Source organism: Vitis riparia, chromosome 13 (genome assembly GCF_004353265.1).
Source record: "Vitis riparia cultivar Riparia Gloire de Montpellier isolate 1030 chromosome 13, EGFV_Vit.rip_1.0, whole genome shotgun sequence".
NCBI lineage: Eukaryota > Viridiplantae > Streptophyta > Magnoliopsida > Vitales > Vitaceae > Vitis > Vitis riparia.
In genome coordinates, this window is record NC_048443.1 from 13,293,737 (window position 1) to 13,310,146 (window position 16,410).

General features: G+C 33.4%; 1 protein-coding gene across 2 annotated transcripts; it reads left to right on the forward strand.

Moving 5' to 3' along the window:
* The first annotated feature begins 1,304 nt into the window (after nucleotides 1-1,304).
* On the forward strand, nucleotides 1,305-7,454 carry LOC117927569 (mitochondrial acidic protein MAM33). 2 transcript variants are annotated; one of them, XM_034847155.1, is made up of 4 exons: nucleotides 1,305-1,721; nucleotides 1,883-1,885; nucleotides 2,063-2,211; nucleotides 7,133-7,454. In XM_034847155.1, exons 1-4 carry the CDS (start codon nucleotides 1,554-1,556, stop codon nucleotides 7,323-7,325), a joined length of 513 nt encoding a protein of 170 aa, XP_034703046.1. In that variant the 5' UTR covers nucleotides 1,305-1,553; the 3' UTR covers nucleotides 7,326-7,454. The 2 variants fall into 2 exon arrangements, with proteins under 2 accessions (XP_034703046.1, XP_034703045.1); XM_034847154.1 differs by having other exon boundaries at nucleotides 1,310-1,721; nucleotides 1,883-2,211.
* Nucleotides 7,455-16,410: the final 8,956 nt, after the last annotated feature.

A 16,410-nucleotide genomic window follows, 5' to 3' on the forward strand; every position in this document is an offset into this window, starting at 1 on the left:
TGGCCAACAAGATGAAAAAATAGTGAAAACTCAAGTTTTTTCTCTGCAATGTAACAAATAAAAGGATCTAAAAGATAATCTATAAAATAGAGGGAAAGTTGTGTTGGAGGGAACAAAAAGAAAGGGCATTTTTGTCCTAATTGAATCATTTTTTATGTTTTTTGAAAGGTGAGGTTACTTTTGCAAATATAAGTGTTATTTTAACTCCTTTAATCCAATAACCCTCTATGTAATTTATTTTTAAAACAACACTAAAAAAAAAAAAAAGTAAAAATAACTTAAAATAACTAAAAAATGTTATTTGAAAGCATACTATTTTATGTTTTTAATAACATAAAACCTTTTTCTGCTTTTGGGTTGTCAAACGTATTTTCCTATTTTTTTGTTTTGAAGAATAGTAAACTCTTTTCGAAAACAATTATCAAACGTGACTTATGCTCCCATAAACCAATTTCTATAAATAAAGCAATGAGAAATAATATAAGACTTACTGACTCAAACAATAATAATATTTGTAATCATAATTATTGAAAACTAAAAACCACGGACTTGATAGTATTTATCAAGTGTTGCTATCAAAATTTAAGATTACATTATTAGTTAAAAAAAAGTATTTATTATTATGTATTATAAAATATACTATTACAAAATTATCGTAAATTTAATTTGCATGATAAATTATTAAAATTGTGTTCAAAATAAATCTATTTTTAAAAATTATCAATTATACAATTAAGATGAAAAATAAAAGATAAAAAGAGTTTAACAAAAATATTAAAAGTTACACTTAATTAAAGAAATAGTTAATAAAAAATATAGATAAAACCTAGAAGAGAGAGATAGATAAAAAAAAATGATGTATAAAATCAATGTTTTCAGAACTGGACTGGTAATTGAATTGAAAAAGTTATTGGTTCATAGTTTACTGATCAAATCGGCAATCGAACCGTGGTAGAACTAGTGACGTTATAAATACATATTTTATATATTCTTAAAATTTTAAAAAATAATAAATGCTATCTAATTTATAAATATTAAATATTAAATATAACATTAAAATTAATAAATTACAATAAAAAATTAAGATATTGAATATAAAACATAAAAATTAAATTTAAAAATGGAAGTATAAGATTTGAGATTTCTCTTGCTTCTCAACGCTTGGCAAGACTACTACTGGGCTCAAAACAATGTCATTTTGATATTGTTAAAAATAAATAAATAAATAAATAATAAACAATAAAAATTAAAATTGGTTGAACAATCTGGTTCACCGGTCGGATCATCGGTTGGCCTGGTTTGATTCAGGTTCAACCATTTTTCGGCCCAATTCACAGGATCGGACCAAACCGTGGCCGGCCAACAATAGGATTGATGGTGAAAACCATGGATAAAACCTAGGATTTTGCTAAAAACAAACGCAACCGCTAGGGTTTTTTTTCTTTTTCTTTTTCCTTAAAATAATATTATTTTGGTGTGGAACTCAGAAACTCTATTTGAGTGATAAAAATGAGAAGCATGGCAAGGGCGTACTAGCTGCAGGGGTTTGAAAAATGTGGAGTAGAGCGAGGCGGGGATGCGGAGGATGGAGGGTTTTGCAGGCAAGGCGTATGATATCAAGTCGGCCGCCTCCAGTAAGCGTCTCATCGGCCGTGAATTCTATGTTACTCCGCTCCCTCAGAGACCACTATCTCGAAGTTTCCAAAATGACTCCTCCTCCGGTAAACCATTTTTCCAATCTTCCGATTTCCATCTATTTATATTCCCATGCTCTCTCATTTTTATTTATTTATTATTTAAAAAAAAAAATCTATTTTCCCTGCAACCAACCGACGGTTAGGGTTTTCAGTCTTTAACTCTATTTACATTCTCTGCATCACAGAAGGTGAGCCCTCCATCTCCATTCTCCATTATCAAAGGTGCGCTCGACTCCGACGGTCCTGTGCTCAAGCGCAGCTATGGCAATGAAGAAATTAGCATTTATGTGATGCGATTGGCTAACATTATACCTGGCGGCGACGATGAGGATGATAACATTAATCAGCTCTTCCTTCATGTCCAGGTCTCCAAGCCTGGCCAGAAGGATTCCTTGCACTTCCTTTGTGGGCTGTATCCGGATGCCTTGGGGATTCACTCCGTTTCCATGAGGCCCAAGCTCCAGTCTTCTGGCTTTCTTGTGCTACCCTCCCAATACAATGGTCCAGTGTTTCAGTAAGTCTCGTTATTTTCTCTCTTAAATGATTCTGAATATCTTCAGTGAAGAATGGTGCATGGAAAGATGGTTGCAGGTCTTTAGTAGAATCTGAATAGAGAATAAAAATATGCAAAAACTAATAGCAATGTTGCTGGAGTAAGATGGTGATAAATGGATGGATTCTATGAATGTGTCCCTTTTTTTTGGCTTGATGGCCGCACTGGGATTTAAGAAAAAGTTGAGGGCTGAGAGTATTGGATTGGAATAACTAAAGCTTTGGGCTTTAAAATAGCCAGGATTTATTAGAACTGATTATAGTCAGAATAGTAGGAGAAATTATTGAGATATCGCAGAAAATATGAAATAGAGACCTGAGGTATGGAATTTTGATTGTTAAAGAAGAATTTTGTTTGTTACAGCAACAGGCTACTAGGAGGCAATCATAGCAAGAAGAACAGTTCATACTTCATTAGGATTTGGAAAAGAACGTTATAAAATAGTAAATTTATAAAGATGACATAGAAGTCCCTCAATTTGGTCCTACTAAAAAGTCAATCTCCACCTTTCCACCATTTTACAAGGACAATTTGGACTGTAGTTGTATCCAGATTCTACCTCAACTAATTGAGCCATCATTTCAGTAGTCACCTTCACATCTACAATAACCTCAAGATTCCTCTTCCCATTCTTTTCTGCTGTGTCACAAGGAGACCACACTCTCTTTATAAACAGAACTTTTCAGAAGACAATTGTCGTAATTGTTTATGTCAACAACATTATTGTCACAGAGACTGATTTCTAAGTGATTGATGGATTGAAGAGGCATCTATTCAATACATTTGAAACCTAGGATTTGTGAAGACTTAAATATTTCCTCGATGTTGTGTTTGTTGATTCTAAAAAGGGAATTGCCATATCTCAACAAAAATATTCTTGTGATCTGCTTAAGGAAATTGGGATGCATACTTGTTCCATACCAAACCATGCATTGCTTCTGGTGTACTTAGAGAATTCACAGATGCCCCTCAAAAAGGATATTTGGAAGTTGTTTACCAAAATTTTGAAATAATTGAAAGCCATTACAGGGAAAGAGCTTCTCTCCAAGAAAGGGGAAAAACTTGAGTTAGAAGTTTATGCTAATGCTAATTGTGCTGGTTTTGTGTTGGGTGGCTACCTATAGATATTGTACATTCCTTGGAGGGATATAGGGGACATGGTGAAGTAAGAAACAGAATGTGATGGCAAGGTGTGGTGCTGAGATTGAATTTAGAGCAATGATATAAGTTATTTGTGAACCCTTAATCATTCTTTTAGATTTGAAGCACCTTGTCTAGCTTGCCCACTTATTTTATGTCCTTGTTGTGCATCCTAAGGCCAGTTAGATTGAGATTGGAGCAGATCCAAAGGGACTTTCTTTCGGGTAGTGGGGCTCTTGAGCGGAAAACATATCTAGTGCAGTGGGATACAGTTTGCCTTGACAAGAGGAAAGGGGGCTTGGGTGTGAAGCGACTTTCCACTCTCAATAAGGCTCTTTTGAGCAAGTGGAATTGGCATTTTTCTATTGAAAAGGGGCCCTCTAGAATCGTGTTATCAGTGGGAAATATGGGGAAAAAGAAAGGGGGTGGTGTTCCAGGGAGATGAGGGAGGGGCTGGTGTTGGTGTTTGGAAAGCCATAAAGGAGTGGGGTCTTGTGAGTAATAGGATCTACTTCTTGGTGGGTAATGGGTGGAGGATCAAGTTCTGAAAGGATAAGTGGTGTGAGGATGTTTCGTTGTGTAGCTCTTTCCGTCCTTATTTACCTTGCAAGTTCTAAGGATGTGTGGGTGGAGGATGTGTGAGATTTTTCTTTCCTTAGGGAGGGGGGTTGGTGCCCGTGTTTCTCTAGACCCCTTAATGATTGGGAAATGGGAAGTGTGGAGAGGTTTCTTTCATGGTTGGATGGGTTGAGGGTGCATAGGGATGAGGAAGATAAGGTGCCTTGGATAGAGACAAAGAACGGGAAGTTCACTATGAAGTCACTCTATACTGCTTTGGAGTCAGGGACATCGATCTCTTTTCCTTGGAGCAACATATGGAAGGCGCGGGTGCAACATAGAGTCAATTTCTTTGCTTGGGAGGCGACTTGGGGAAAAATCTTAACATTGGATCAAGTCCAGAAAAGGGGGTGGTCTTTGGCGAATAGATGCCTTTTGTGTCATGTTGAGGAAGAATCCATAGGCCATCTCCTTGTTCGTTGTGCAAAGACAAGAATCTTGTGGGAGCTGCTCTTTACCCTTTTTGGGGTGTATAGGGTGCTACCATTGCTAGTTAGAGAGACTCTGTTAGGGTGGCATGGTTCGTTTGTGAACAAGAAGTGCAGGAAGGTGTGGAGAGCAGGTCCATTATGCTTATTTTAGATAGTTGGGAAGGCAAGCAATAGGATGGCCTTTGAGGGGGAAGAGCTTTCAATCCAAAGTCTAAAAAGTTCTTTTGTTTTTTTCTTTGGTCGGATGCAAAGGGGTGTATAGATGATATTCCTTTAACACTTTTTAGTTTTCTAGATTAGTTGGGCTTATTCTTATTTTGTAACTTTGGCTTATCGCGGTGTTCATCGGTGGTAGTTGTATACGTTTTGTATACCATGGATTGCTCTGTTGGCAGCCCTTATTAATATCTCTTTCTTTTTATCTATAAAAAAAAAAAATAAATAACTCTTAGATTTGGGGGTGAGTTACAAAAGACTAGTGAAATTGTATTGTGATAACAAATCACCAATCAACATAACCTATAATCCAATTTAGCATGACTAGACTAAACATGGGGAAATTGACCAGCACTTCATCAAAGGGAAATTTGGACATTGGGACATATGCATTCCATATGTTTCTTTCTCTTAGTGACTCTCCACCATCGTTACCAAAAAGGCCTTCCTATTAGTTTGTTTCATTCTGTTCTTGGCAAGCTGGGAATGCAAGTCACATTTGTGCTAGTTTGAGGGGGAGCATTGGAAAATTTAGAGGATAATACAAAGTTGACTTACCTGATTCTCTCCTATTGTATTTTTTCCCTGTTTTATATGGTTTTTTTTTCCCCCTGTTTTTTTGGTTTTCTGATTTTATATAGTTTCCTTTGTAAATCATTGACAATGTTGTGCCCTAGAAATCAACATACCATTGTAAACTTAATTTTTTTCCTTGCAACATCATCTAATATCTGATCAGAAACGCCATCATCTTTAGATACAATCTTGACCTAGCGTTCTGAGCACTGCAAGATATGCCACTTAAAGGTGCAAGATTATTGTGAAAATCGCTATTATTAGACCATTCATTTTTAGTGCTCTATTTTTTAAAGTTTCCACCTGTATGCCATCCTCTAGTTCTGCTTCAGATTCTGCATTGGGTTTATGATCACTAGTGAGAATTTCCTGGTCCAAAGACATCTTTCCTTGGTGCCTCTAAACATGTGTCCACATTCTTTACATGATTTTTTCTCCAGATCATTCCTCTCAAGATTTCCATCCATTTGTCCAAATTCTACCTCTTCAAAATTTTCATATGCTAGATTGGTATCTTCTTCCTTACCATGCTGGTTCTTAGTAGACCTATGCTTTTCAGGTTGTGCTTCCTCCTTGGGATCTGCACTTTCTTGTTGATCTCTGCCCAAATCTTTCCCCTGTTTTTTTTGCAGCTGTTGTATACATCTGGTGTACCTTGGTGCACCCTTTTTTGGCGCTTTTCAATACAATTTCTTCTTATCTATAAAAAATAAATAAATAGGAAGAGTGTCCCTTTTCTCCACAAGTGAAACAATGAGTTTGTGATACATTGATTGGTTTTGAAGTTCTTGTAACAGTGCAGCTTTGCATTTTGAACTAATCTCCCTAGACCCTTGGGAACAGTTTTTTTTTTCAATTGCCCCTGAAATGAAGGACAACATTATCCTTAATTTTTCATTTTTACGATTTATCATGCATTACTGCTTTTCAAAACTACATTGTCAATTCATGTCTCATTTTTTTTCTTTATATTTGGATGAAAAATAAAATATTTCTAAGGAGGGCAAGCTATCCTTTTAAGCTATTAAACACAAAAAAATAAAAAGTACTAGTGGAAGCCAGGACAATACCAGGCCAAGATGAGGTCAGGAAGGATAAAAATGTTCATAGAACTATTCAGCAGTTATAGCCACTTCTTAGCTAAAAGGTCTGTGTTTTTATTAATGGCCCTAGCAACCCAAGAGTGGATATGTTCATCCTATAAACAAGATTTGCAATCTCTCTAATGTGATGGATCCTTGGAGAGCTGGCAAATTTTAGCCTAGCCCACTGAAAATACCCTTCTGCTTTTAATCTAGTCACTTTTTATACTGCATTCTGTTGTATTGTGGAAATACTTCATTTGTATAGCAAGCTGTCATGGTTGAATCAAATAATAGCCAATCGTGGAAAGTCCAGTGTATGCCTATTTCCTGAAATTTAACTAGATACATGCATCTAAGGATGGGTCAATACATTGCTCTTAAAATTCTGTAGTAACTAAATGTAAAACTCATGTTTAATTTCTTGATTTTGCTGATACCACATTGTTAGCTTCCCCAGTTGAATGATTGGTGGATTTTGCATTTAAAGTTGTGAAAAGTTGTTATTCTCCATTCAAACAATGAATAACTGAGTCTACCATTTTGGTTCTCGCTACTGCATGCATGTGATAATAGAAAAATGGTAGTTAATGTTCCATTCAAATTTACTCCTAAGGTGGTCTTTTATTTTATTTTTACTATGTATTAGATATTGTGTTGGAACTGTTCTTGGGGGTTACAATCCAATAGTGCTTCCTAATTTGTTTAGTACCCACACCAGTTATGCACTCCTTGTATTTCTTGTTTTGCTGCAAACCTAGGAAATGTCATTCTGAATTTCTAATTAAATCTGGAATAAAATGGTTTGGCAATTTGCAGAGATCTCAATGAGAGGATGAGAGATGCACTTCACAGTTACATAGAAGAGCGAGGTGTGAATGAAAGTCTCTTTCCATTTCTTCAAGCATGGCTTTATGTGAAGGATCATCGGAATCTCATGCATTGGTTTCAAAGAGTGGGCACATTTATTAATGAACAGAAGCCATCTAAAGATGCTTCATCTTCTATGTGATTGTTCTGTAGATGATTTATTATTTATATAAGTAAAGTTGAACTGCTTTTGACTAATTTGTTGTGAATTTGCAATGAGGTTAGCTGGTGATTTTGCTGCTTAAGTAATTTAGCCATTTTTTCAGGTGTGCAAGGCCCGTACAATATATATATCTATTTTGTTGGTTTGATTCTGCCAGAATTTTAGCTGTCACTCATGTTTATATTCTGTTTCAAATTTTCAGGGTTTTTTTTTTAATTTTTTTATTTGTTGTTGATCTCCCCTGCCCTATTGCAGTGTCTGTGTAGCCTGTACTGTATTGATTGAAACAGGTATAATCATAAGGAGTTTATTATCAATTTAGATGTCTCTTCATTGCACTTGTTTCTGGTGAACATGCAGTTGCCAAGTGAGAATTGTGCAGGATCACATGAAATTTGATGGCACACCCCCTTTGGCATTTCTTTATATATTTTAACACCATGAGGAGAGATTCCAAAGTGATTAAGAAAACCGGCATCTTCAGTTCAAGACCCAGTTTTTGTTTTAGCATTATCCGTTCTCCCCATTGCATTTTTTTCCCCATTTTTCTCTAACTTGCACCATTCAGTATTTCTTTTAATTTCATCCTGAAATTATGATAAATGAATCACCATGAACTGTTCAGCCTTGTCTCCCTTGGGGTTATTTGATCATCTGGGGTGCCAATCCTTCCCCTTGGATTGGCTTGACATGGGGCCTGTTTTTGGTCATATGGGTATATCTTTGCAGGTGTGTTTTTTTGTTCTTTCCATTTCCCAATATTTATGAAAAAGGATTTTTCCATAAATCTTCTCCTTTTCTGGCTTAATTTAACTATAATAGTCAATCTCTAAGCTTCGACTCAATTAAAGCATTTAAACTTTTACCTTTGGATTACTGGCTCTGGGTGTTTTGATTCTTCTCTTTTTCCTGGCTTAATTTAACTATACAATGCAATCTCCTGGCTTCAACTAGTTTAAAGCATTTAAATTTTTGGCCTTGAGTGATTGGCTCCAATGTTTTCAAGAATTTAAGGCCTTGTCTGCTAATTATTTTTTGAAATGGTTAAAAAAAATAGTTTTTGAAAATTGTTTTATGTTGTTTTGTAGAATAGAAGTCTATTTCGAAACTTGAAATATTTGTAACTTGTTTTTAATGTTTTTAGATATGTTTTAAAAATAATTTTAATATTTAGTACTTTATTTTTAATCATTCTATATGTTTGTATAATTATTTTTTAAAATAACCCTAAAAAAAGTGAAAATAACTAAAAGACGTTCTTTGAAAACACTATGACCTTATTTGGCAATTGTTTTCAAGAATAGTTTTCTGGTTTTTAGAACAAAAAAATTGAAAAACACGTTTGACAATTAAAAACTATTTTTTATTTATTTTTTCTAATTTTTATTCTCAGAAAAGAGAAAATAGGGTGTTTTCAGAGAATTTTTAGTTGTTTTTTGAAAGTTGTTTTAAAGAATAATTATATAAATATATATAATGATTAAAAATAAAGTTATGGACATAAAAATTATTTTTAAAAATATTAAAAAAAAGGTTAAAAACAATTTTAAGTTCTCAAACAAACTTTTGTTATACAAAACATTAGAGAACAGTTTTAAAAAAGAATTGTCAAATGGGGCCTAAATTTGCTGGTTTTGAGTGAATGGTGTGGATATAAAAAGTTTGGTGGATTAAATTACCACTAAACTAAAATTGTAACTCCTTATCTCAATGAATTTGGTTTTGACTTTGCAAGTGATAGGTCATATGGTCATATTATACATTTAAGCACATGACATGCAATTCAAAAACTGTTGTGTTAAAATTTTGGATGACTACAAAATTAAGTCTTAAAGAGGAAAAAAATCAAATTAATTAAAGTCAAAAGGGAATTAAAAAGGGAATATTCTTTTGTTAGCAAATTTTTTAAATGTTCCCTCAAAGGGAACATTTTTTTTGTTGACACATAGATCTTAAGCCTAAATGCATTAACGGTTAGGAACATATGGAGCGTGAATTCCTCAATTACTTTTATAGTATATGATTAACGACAAGTTGTTTGGATAGAGCCCTTAAAAGCATGACAAATGTGGATTTAATATTTAATAATATTCCAATTTCACTTTTATTTATCAGTTTTCTATGTATTATACCTTATAAGCATTATAGTATAATGTCTCTTGTATTGTATATGACTTAGGCGCATTAAGAGTTGCACTGAAAATTTAAGTAATGGGTTCTTTGCAAGTAGATGATTCATTTACTATTGATTTATGGACTTACACAATCCATTTGAGGTTATAGTGCACTACCTCCTAATTAGAGGGGTGGTTGGACTTGGTCATCAAGATGAGGTTCTCATGGTGAGTACACTAGTGTGTATGATTACACATTGAATAGGACCTATGATGAGTCATGATGTAAGGTTATCGGGTAGTCATAACTTCACCAAACTGCTATACTATATTATCTCTCAATCTTGAAAGAATATTAAGTTTATGTTGAAGTTAGTAGTGACTGTGACCTATGTGTGAGATCATAAAGTGATTATATATTCCCTATAGATTAGGTCATTGTTGATGGAAGTCAGTAGCAACATGTATTTTCAAAAAATGCACCATGATATCTCATGGATTTTAAGATAGTGTGTCCACTTGGGTGATCCTAAGGACATGTGATAATGAAATCTATGGTCATAGTAATTCATTAAGTAGAATTTGATATATGCTCTTATGAGCTAGAACATATCAGTTGATCATATAATAGGAGGATTTATAACCCAAGGATGGTAAAGGTAATCTTGAGAGGTTGATAGTTTTCACCTTGTTAAATTACAAACACTAGTTTATGGAGAGACTATATACAGTGGTTAGCAGCTCACAAATCCATGCACTTTTTGTCTTGTTATAATATACATAGGGTGTTGGAGTGTAGTTGACTTTATGTAGTGGGGTGTTGATATCAAATTCCAAGGGAGTCAATGTTATCTTACGAGTCCAATGATCCTTGCTCAAACTCATATACTTTGAAGTCATGGTTTATAAGGATTGGATAGGTTCTTAGTTATGTGCATAAGGGTGTTTTGGTAAAACTCTTATGAATGATATCTTTGAACTAGGTTAATTGACTAGGAACCCTATTAGTTTAATTACTTAATTAAGACCTTTTTGGACTAAATTAAGTGACCCAAACCCAAAGTGGGTTTAAGTTACTTAAACCCATAGGAAGCCTATAAATATATCTCTTTAGGGGTAAGGGCATCATATTTTTAGGCTTTTGCTTCTCCCATTGTCTCTCACATGTCTAGTGAGAGAACCTTAACCTCAAACCTTTAGAGATTTCTACCATCTCAGTGCCAAGACTTAAGGACAAGTCATAGGGTGGAAGATTAGTTGGTTCATGAGATCTCCACCGACTACTATTACATTTGACAATGTTCTTTACAATAAGGAATCGATCTAGAAACATTCAAATCTTGGTAAGCACTTTTAATTATAGATTTGGATCCTAAAATTGTTTTGTATTCATTGCTAGGATCTAGATAGCCATAGGAAGCTTTTGCATGTATGTAACAGATCTAGGGCCTAAGAACAAAGTGATATAGGATTCCCATCAACTGTTATTAGAGCCCTAGGTTAGATTTAGATTTAATCATGTTAAAACCTTTATAGGTTATGCTTACCTTTGTTTTACGGGGTTAGGTATTCATCCCATGGCCTTAAGGATGAACGAATAGACAATTATTAATGGTTCATATATTGAATATGACCTTTACAATTATGATTGATTATTGTTTTGTTCTCATTGATGGGTTGTAAACCCCATAAGGGGTATAGGACTTTTGTTACAACGTAAAAATTTTGATTTCTTAGATTGGTTGTAAGCTTTAGTTTAGAAAAACCATCAAAAGTCCAATAGAGAACACCTAGAGGGGGATGAATGGGTTATTTTAAAAGTATTTAAAATATTATGCCCAATTCTTTATACGCAAGAAATTTCAAGGATGTCTTAGATTTTCAAACTTATAAAAAAAAAAAATGATTTTCACTGTTTAGAAATATCCTATGATTAGTTACGGATAAAATAATATAATCATTAATATCCAAAATATATCCTGAGAGAAGTTAGGAAAAACAATAATTGGTTATAGGTATAACTACCATAATCTCCAAGATAACCAACCCAACAACCTCAATAACAAACTAACCAATCAATCAATAGGATATCAATATTATCAAACAAAATATAAGTAGGAAAATAAAGGTATGCAATGAGGCACAAGATTTTTACGTGGAAAACCCCAAAAAATTGTGAAGATAAAAACCACAAGGTCTTAGACCTACCAATCTAAATCTACTATTCAAAATCAAGTTACATAGATTTATTTAGCCGCTTTACCCTAAATACTTATCCTCTAATACTTATAACTTGATTCACGTCCACGACGCAACAACTCCCTATTACTCTCTAGTAGAATCTTTGGTCACTTTAAAGGGATTAGGGCTTCAACCAAATATTCAAATAATTGAATCCTTGAATGAGAGATCAGGAATGGTGTGACAAATTAGGTTTTCTCTCTAGATATTCCTCTCTAAAGAATGAGAGGTTTCTCAAACAATATATCTCTAATCTCCAAGATCTCTAACTCTCAAGGGGTTATTAAGGAAGCATTTATAGGCAAAAACCCAAAAAAATTTAATATCTTAAGTTTTCAATTTAGAGTTTGAGTGAAATTCATCCAAAATCTGTTTCTAAACTCGATAGGACTGTCATGACCGCTTGAGCAGGCCTTACCACTTAAGTGGGCTGACCACTTGAGTGGGACTAACTACTTGAATGGGATTGATCGCTTGAGTGAACCTTGCTTTTTTTGAAAAATTATTTTAAATCATTTTAAATACAAAAATGATACCTAATCTTTTTATACCTCAAAAAGGGCTTATATGCCACAAGACAAACCTCTTTAGATGTACCTATGACTTCTTGGTTGGATGAATAACAACCCTTGATCTTCAATGGAGAGCAAGTCACTATCTAAAAAGACTTCTATGACCAAACATGAAAATGAACAAAATAATAAACATATAAACAAGACTCAATATCCAAATAGGTTTGAAGAAATAAAGGTATTTGCTTTTTAAATATAAAAAGTTTACAACTTTATTGATCTTTGTAACATGGAAGCATTCAAATCAATCATAAGATCATCCATGGTGGTTCCCTAACCGAAAAACAATAAGATGTCCAATTTGAGTCTTTCTTGAATTTAGAAATGTAGCGACAACAGTCAAGCGGTCAAATTGGTACTTAAGCGATCACCCATCCAGCATTGCATCTAGAGCTAAAGGCCTTTCTAGTGCCCTATAGTTGTTTCTAACATCACTTCAAGCACTTGAGAGCATCCAACAATAGTTTTAGGGTTTATATGGTATATTTTAGGGTTCTTCATAATTTTTTCTAACCTTAATTTTTGTTGTAAGATTAATTTGGTAATGTTTTGATTTTGAAAATCCATATATTTGGGCTTACCAAAAATGTAACTAGATCTCTAAGGCCATGAGAATCTTTATTTCTTTTTATTATTTTATTATTTACTTTTTTATGCATATTTGTTTTATAAATTGCGTTTGGAAATTTTTGGGTAAAATAATAAAAAGAAGTAATTTTGGATTTTATTACTAAAATAAATTTTTGTGAGAAGTTACTTTCCAAAAAATATTTATTGAAAATTAGAAGTTGTTATTTTATATTATTATTCCTTTTTAATAGTCCTTATAATTTAGATAGGTGGTTCTCCAAGCTTTTCTCCCTAAGAGAAGGAGAATAACACCTATGGTAGTTCTCTTGGCTCTTCCCTCTAAAAGGAGGATGTTAGGAATTTGAGGCTAATCCAATCTATGGTAATCACCCTAGAGGGGGGGTGAATAGGGTGATGGTTTTTTTTCGCAAATTTAAACAAGTGAATGCAAGAGACAATTATATGCAAGTATATAATAATCAATATATAGACAATTGCATATAAATTAAAGAGTAGGAAAGAGAGAATGCAAACACAAGAGTTTATAGTGGTTCGGCGCAACCCGATCTGCATCCACTCTCCTCTAGCTTCAATCCCGAACTTGAGGTTTCACTAATCCAAGGCTTCCAAACCAAGCCTTCAAGCAATACAATTGGATTATGGTTCCAAATCACCCTCTTGGACTTTTGGCTCTAAGCACCCTTTACACTTCTTAAGAGATATCCCACTACCCCACACTTGAGAAACTTCCTCTCAAAGATTTACAAATGAATGATCTCTCAAAAATCCTAGCACGAGAACTTTAAACTCAAATGATACAAGAAAAACTAGGATTGAATGGTGCACTAAAAATATGCAAGTTTTGAAATAATGGTGCACTAAAAAATACTCTTCCAAGGCTCAAATATAATCAAGAAAGATTTGGGAAGGTTAAACTCTTGAAACAATGAAGATTGGAGCCTTTTTATAGAAGAGAAAAGCCAAACTAGCCGTTTGGGATTCGACCGGTCGAGTTAGGGGTCGACCGGTTGACTAGCCGTTAGCATTTAATGCTTGGCAGGTGACCATTGGGCCTCAACCGGACCTCGACCGGACCTCAACCGGTTGAGGTTCAACCTTGACCGGGAAGAGAAGGCCACTGGGAGAAAGAGAAACTTTTTGGCCTCCCTCAACAGGTCTTCGACCAGACGAGCATAACCGGTCGACCGATTGAACCGGCTGAGCCATTTTTTGGCTTCAAATTAAAACCTTTTAACACAAGTTTGAAAATCATTTAACATAAAGTTTTAGTTGAAAACATGAAATCATCCAATTCTTAAGATATTTAAAACAATATTACTCTTGGATGATTTTGGTGCATAAATAAATAATGAAATGCATGAAAGTCCTAGTGCACCAACAACCTTACAAAGAGATCTTATGAAGCTTTGGTCTTGAAAAACTCTTCTCTTTGAGGTGGTCTTCTTCTTCATGATTTCTCCTTGGCTTGATTTGTCTTTGTGATTGCCATTTTGGAAATCGTCTTACCTAATCACACTTGAAATATGATCATTAGTTCTAAACCTTATTTTGTTATCATCAAAATCAAGATTAACCAAACCTTGGTTTCACAGAGGATAACACCAAATGTTTTTTAGACACTTCTCCCTAAAAGAAGAAAAACTATGTTCGATAAGGAAAGTTCATGGATAAGAAATGAGAAAGCAATTCCTACTTAGAATAAGTTTTCCAACTTAGGAAATAAATAAAGGATTTGGAAAGTCTCAAGATAGAAAGTTTATTTTAAGAAAGGTTACCAAAATTACTTGAAGTCTCTTATTCCAAAATAATAAGTGGGAGTGGACCATAGGCAAACTCATAGCCTCTAAAATCACGTTCATCTTTATTTTAGGTGCAACACCATCCTGAAAATGCGATGACAAGACTACATTGAGAATTTCTAAAAATATATACTTCCTAATTGGAAACCTAATGTAAAAGGAGAATGTCCACATGAAAAATTTTAAAATTTCCATAAGAGTATTTTAAACTTTTTTCCAACTTATCTTCTTCATAAAATAAAATTTCTTGATCATGCACATTCCAATTTAAATAAGTTTCCCATTTTGAAAAATACACAAAATTTATTTCCAATTAAGAATACCAAAATATCCAACTTTATGCCTCGTATGTAATTAATAAAAAATAGTATAAATAATAAATAAGGAAATAATTGAATAAATATTTCTCATGTCCTTTAGGGATCCAATTTCATATTTGATAACCCAAGAACTTGGATTTCCAATATCCAATGTTACAAAATCAAATATGCGACAAAAATTAGGGTTGATATCAAATTAGACACCCTAAAACACCCTTATAACCTTAAAATAGCCATTAGAGCTGCCTAAAGTGTTGGATGGAGCATTAAGGCGCTAGATGTAGTTTTGGGCACTTGAAGTAGCTTTGGGCACTTGAAGGAGCACTCATGAAGAACACTTGAGTACTCATGTAATGCTGGATAGACACCTTCTTGTACCTGCTGCTTCAATTGGTTTTATCTCCCTCATTTCAACTTTGATTGACAAACTATATGAAGCGTTGGATTTCTAACTTCTCAAGCTTCAAAACCATGGAAGACAACCCAATTTTGAGTCAAAGTGGGACTTAATGTATATCCATTCCATCAAAAAGCTTATTTTTTTTCCAATTGGGGAATCTTCACTATGGATGCGATTGATGTTGTGGATTGCTTATTCTCTTTCTTTTGGGTTACAAAGATGGAAACAAAACAAATTTTTTTACACATGAAAAATAAACATATGCTTTTTTAAATTGAATATTACAACCCATGTATGGAAAAAAAACTTTTAAAAGAGATTTCTATGCTCCTAACCATGGAGCTTACAAATCAATCTAAAAACAAGAAAAACATTTAACCACAATCACATATATTTAATATATGAATTATTAATAATTCAAACATCCATACATCCTTATAAAGTTGAAATTTTCAAAGAATCATCTTTATAAACATGACTATTTAAAAGAGTTATTGTCTCTAGAAAATAGATATTTAGTTTAAGAGCAAGTTTTCGAGGGAAATAAAATTAGTAGCAATTCTTTTTCTTTTAATATATATATATATATATATATATATATATATATATATATATATATATATATATATGAAATGATAGGATGACCTTTTCCAAGAATCATTTTCACTTTGTAAACATGACTATTTTAACAAGTTAGTTTAAATTACAAAGTCATTATTTATCATATTAATTAAAGATAATGACAGTTTTTTTTTTAAAAAGTCATCAAAACAACGGTCATTATCTCCTCTTTTTGTAGTAGTGCTAGTTTAAGAAAATAATTGTCATCAAGAAATGAAGAAATCAAGAATTGTCTTTATGTACCTAAGTCTAGAAAGAACCTTCTTTCAATTTCTAGTTTAAATAAATGTGATTATTTAGTTTATTTCAATAAAGGTGTTTTTATTGGAAAGAATAATTCTTCTATTTGCTCAAGGCCGTTATTTAACAATCTCTATTGTTTACTCCTAGTTATATCATGTCATGC

Bases quoted from the DNA above. Each gene is read 5' to 3' on its own strand.
- LOC117927569 (XM_034847154.1), top strand. From the start codon at position 1,554: ATGTGGAGTAGAGCGAGGCGGGGATGCGGAGGATGGAGGGTTTTGCAG. The intron at 1,722-1,882 runs GTAAACCATTTT...TCTGCATCACAG, and splicing joins CCAAAATGACTCCTCCTCCG to AAGGTGAGCCCTCCATCTCC. The intron at 2,212-7,132 runs GTAAGTCTCGTT...GGCAATTTGCAG, and splicing joins TACAATGGTCCAGTGTTTCA to AGATCTCAATGAGAGGATGA.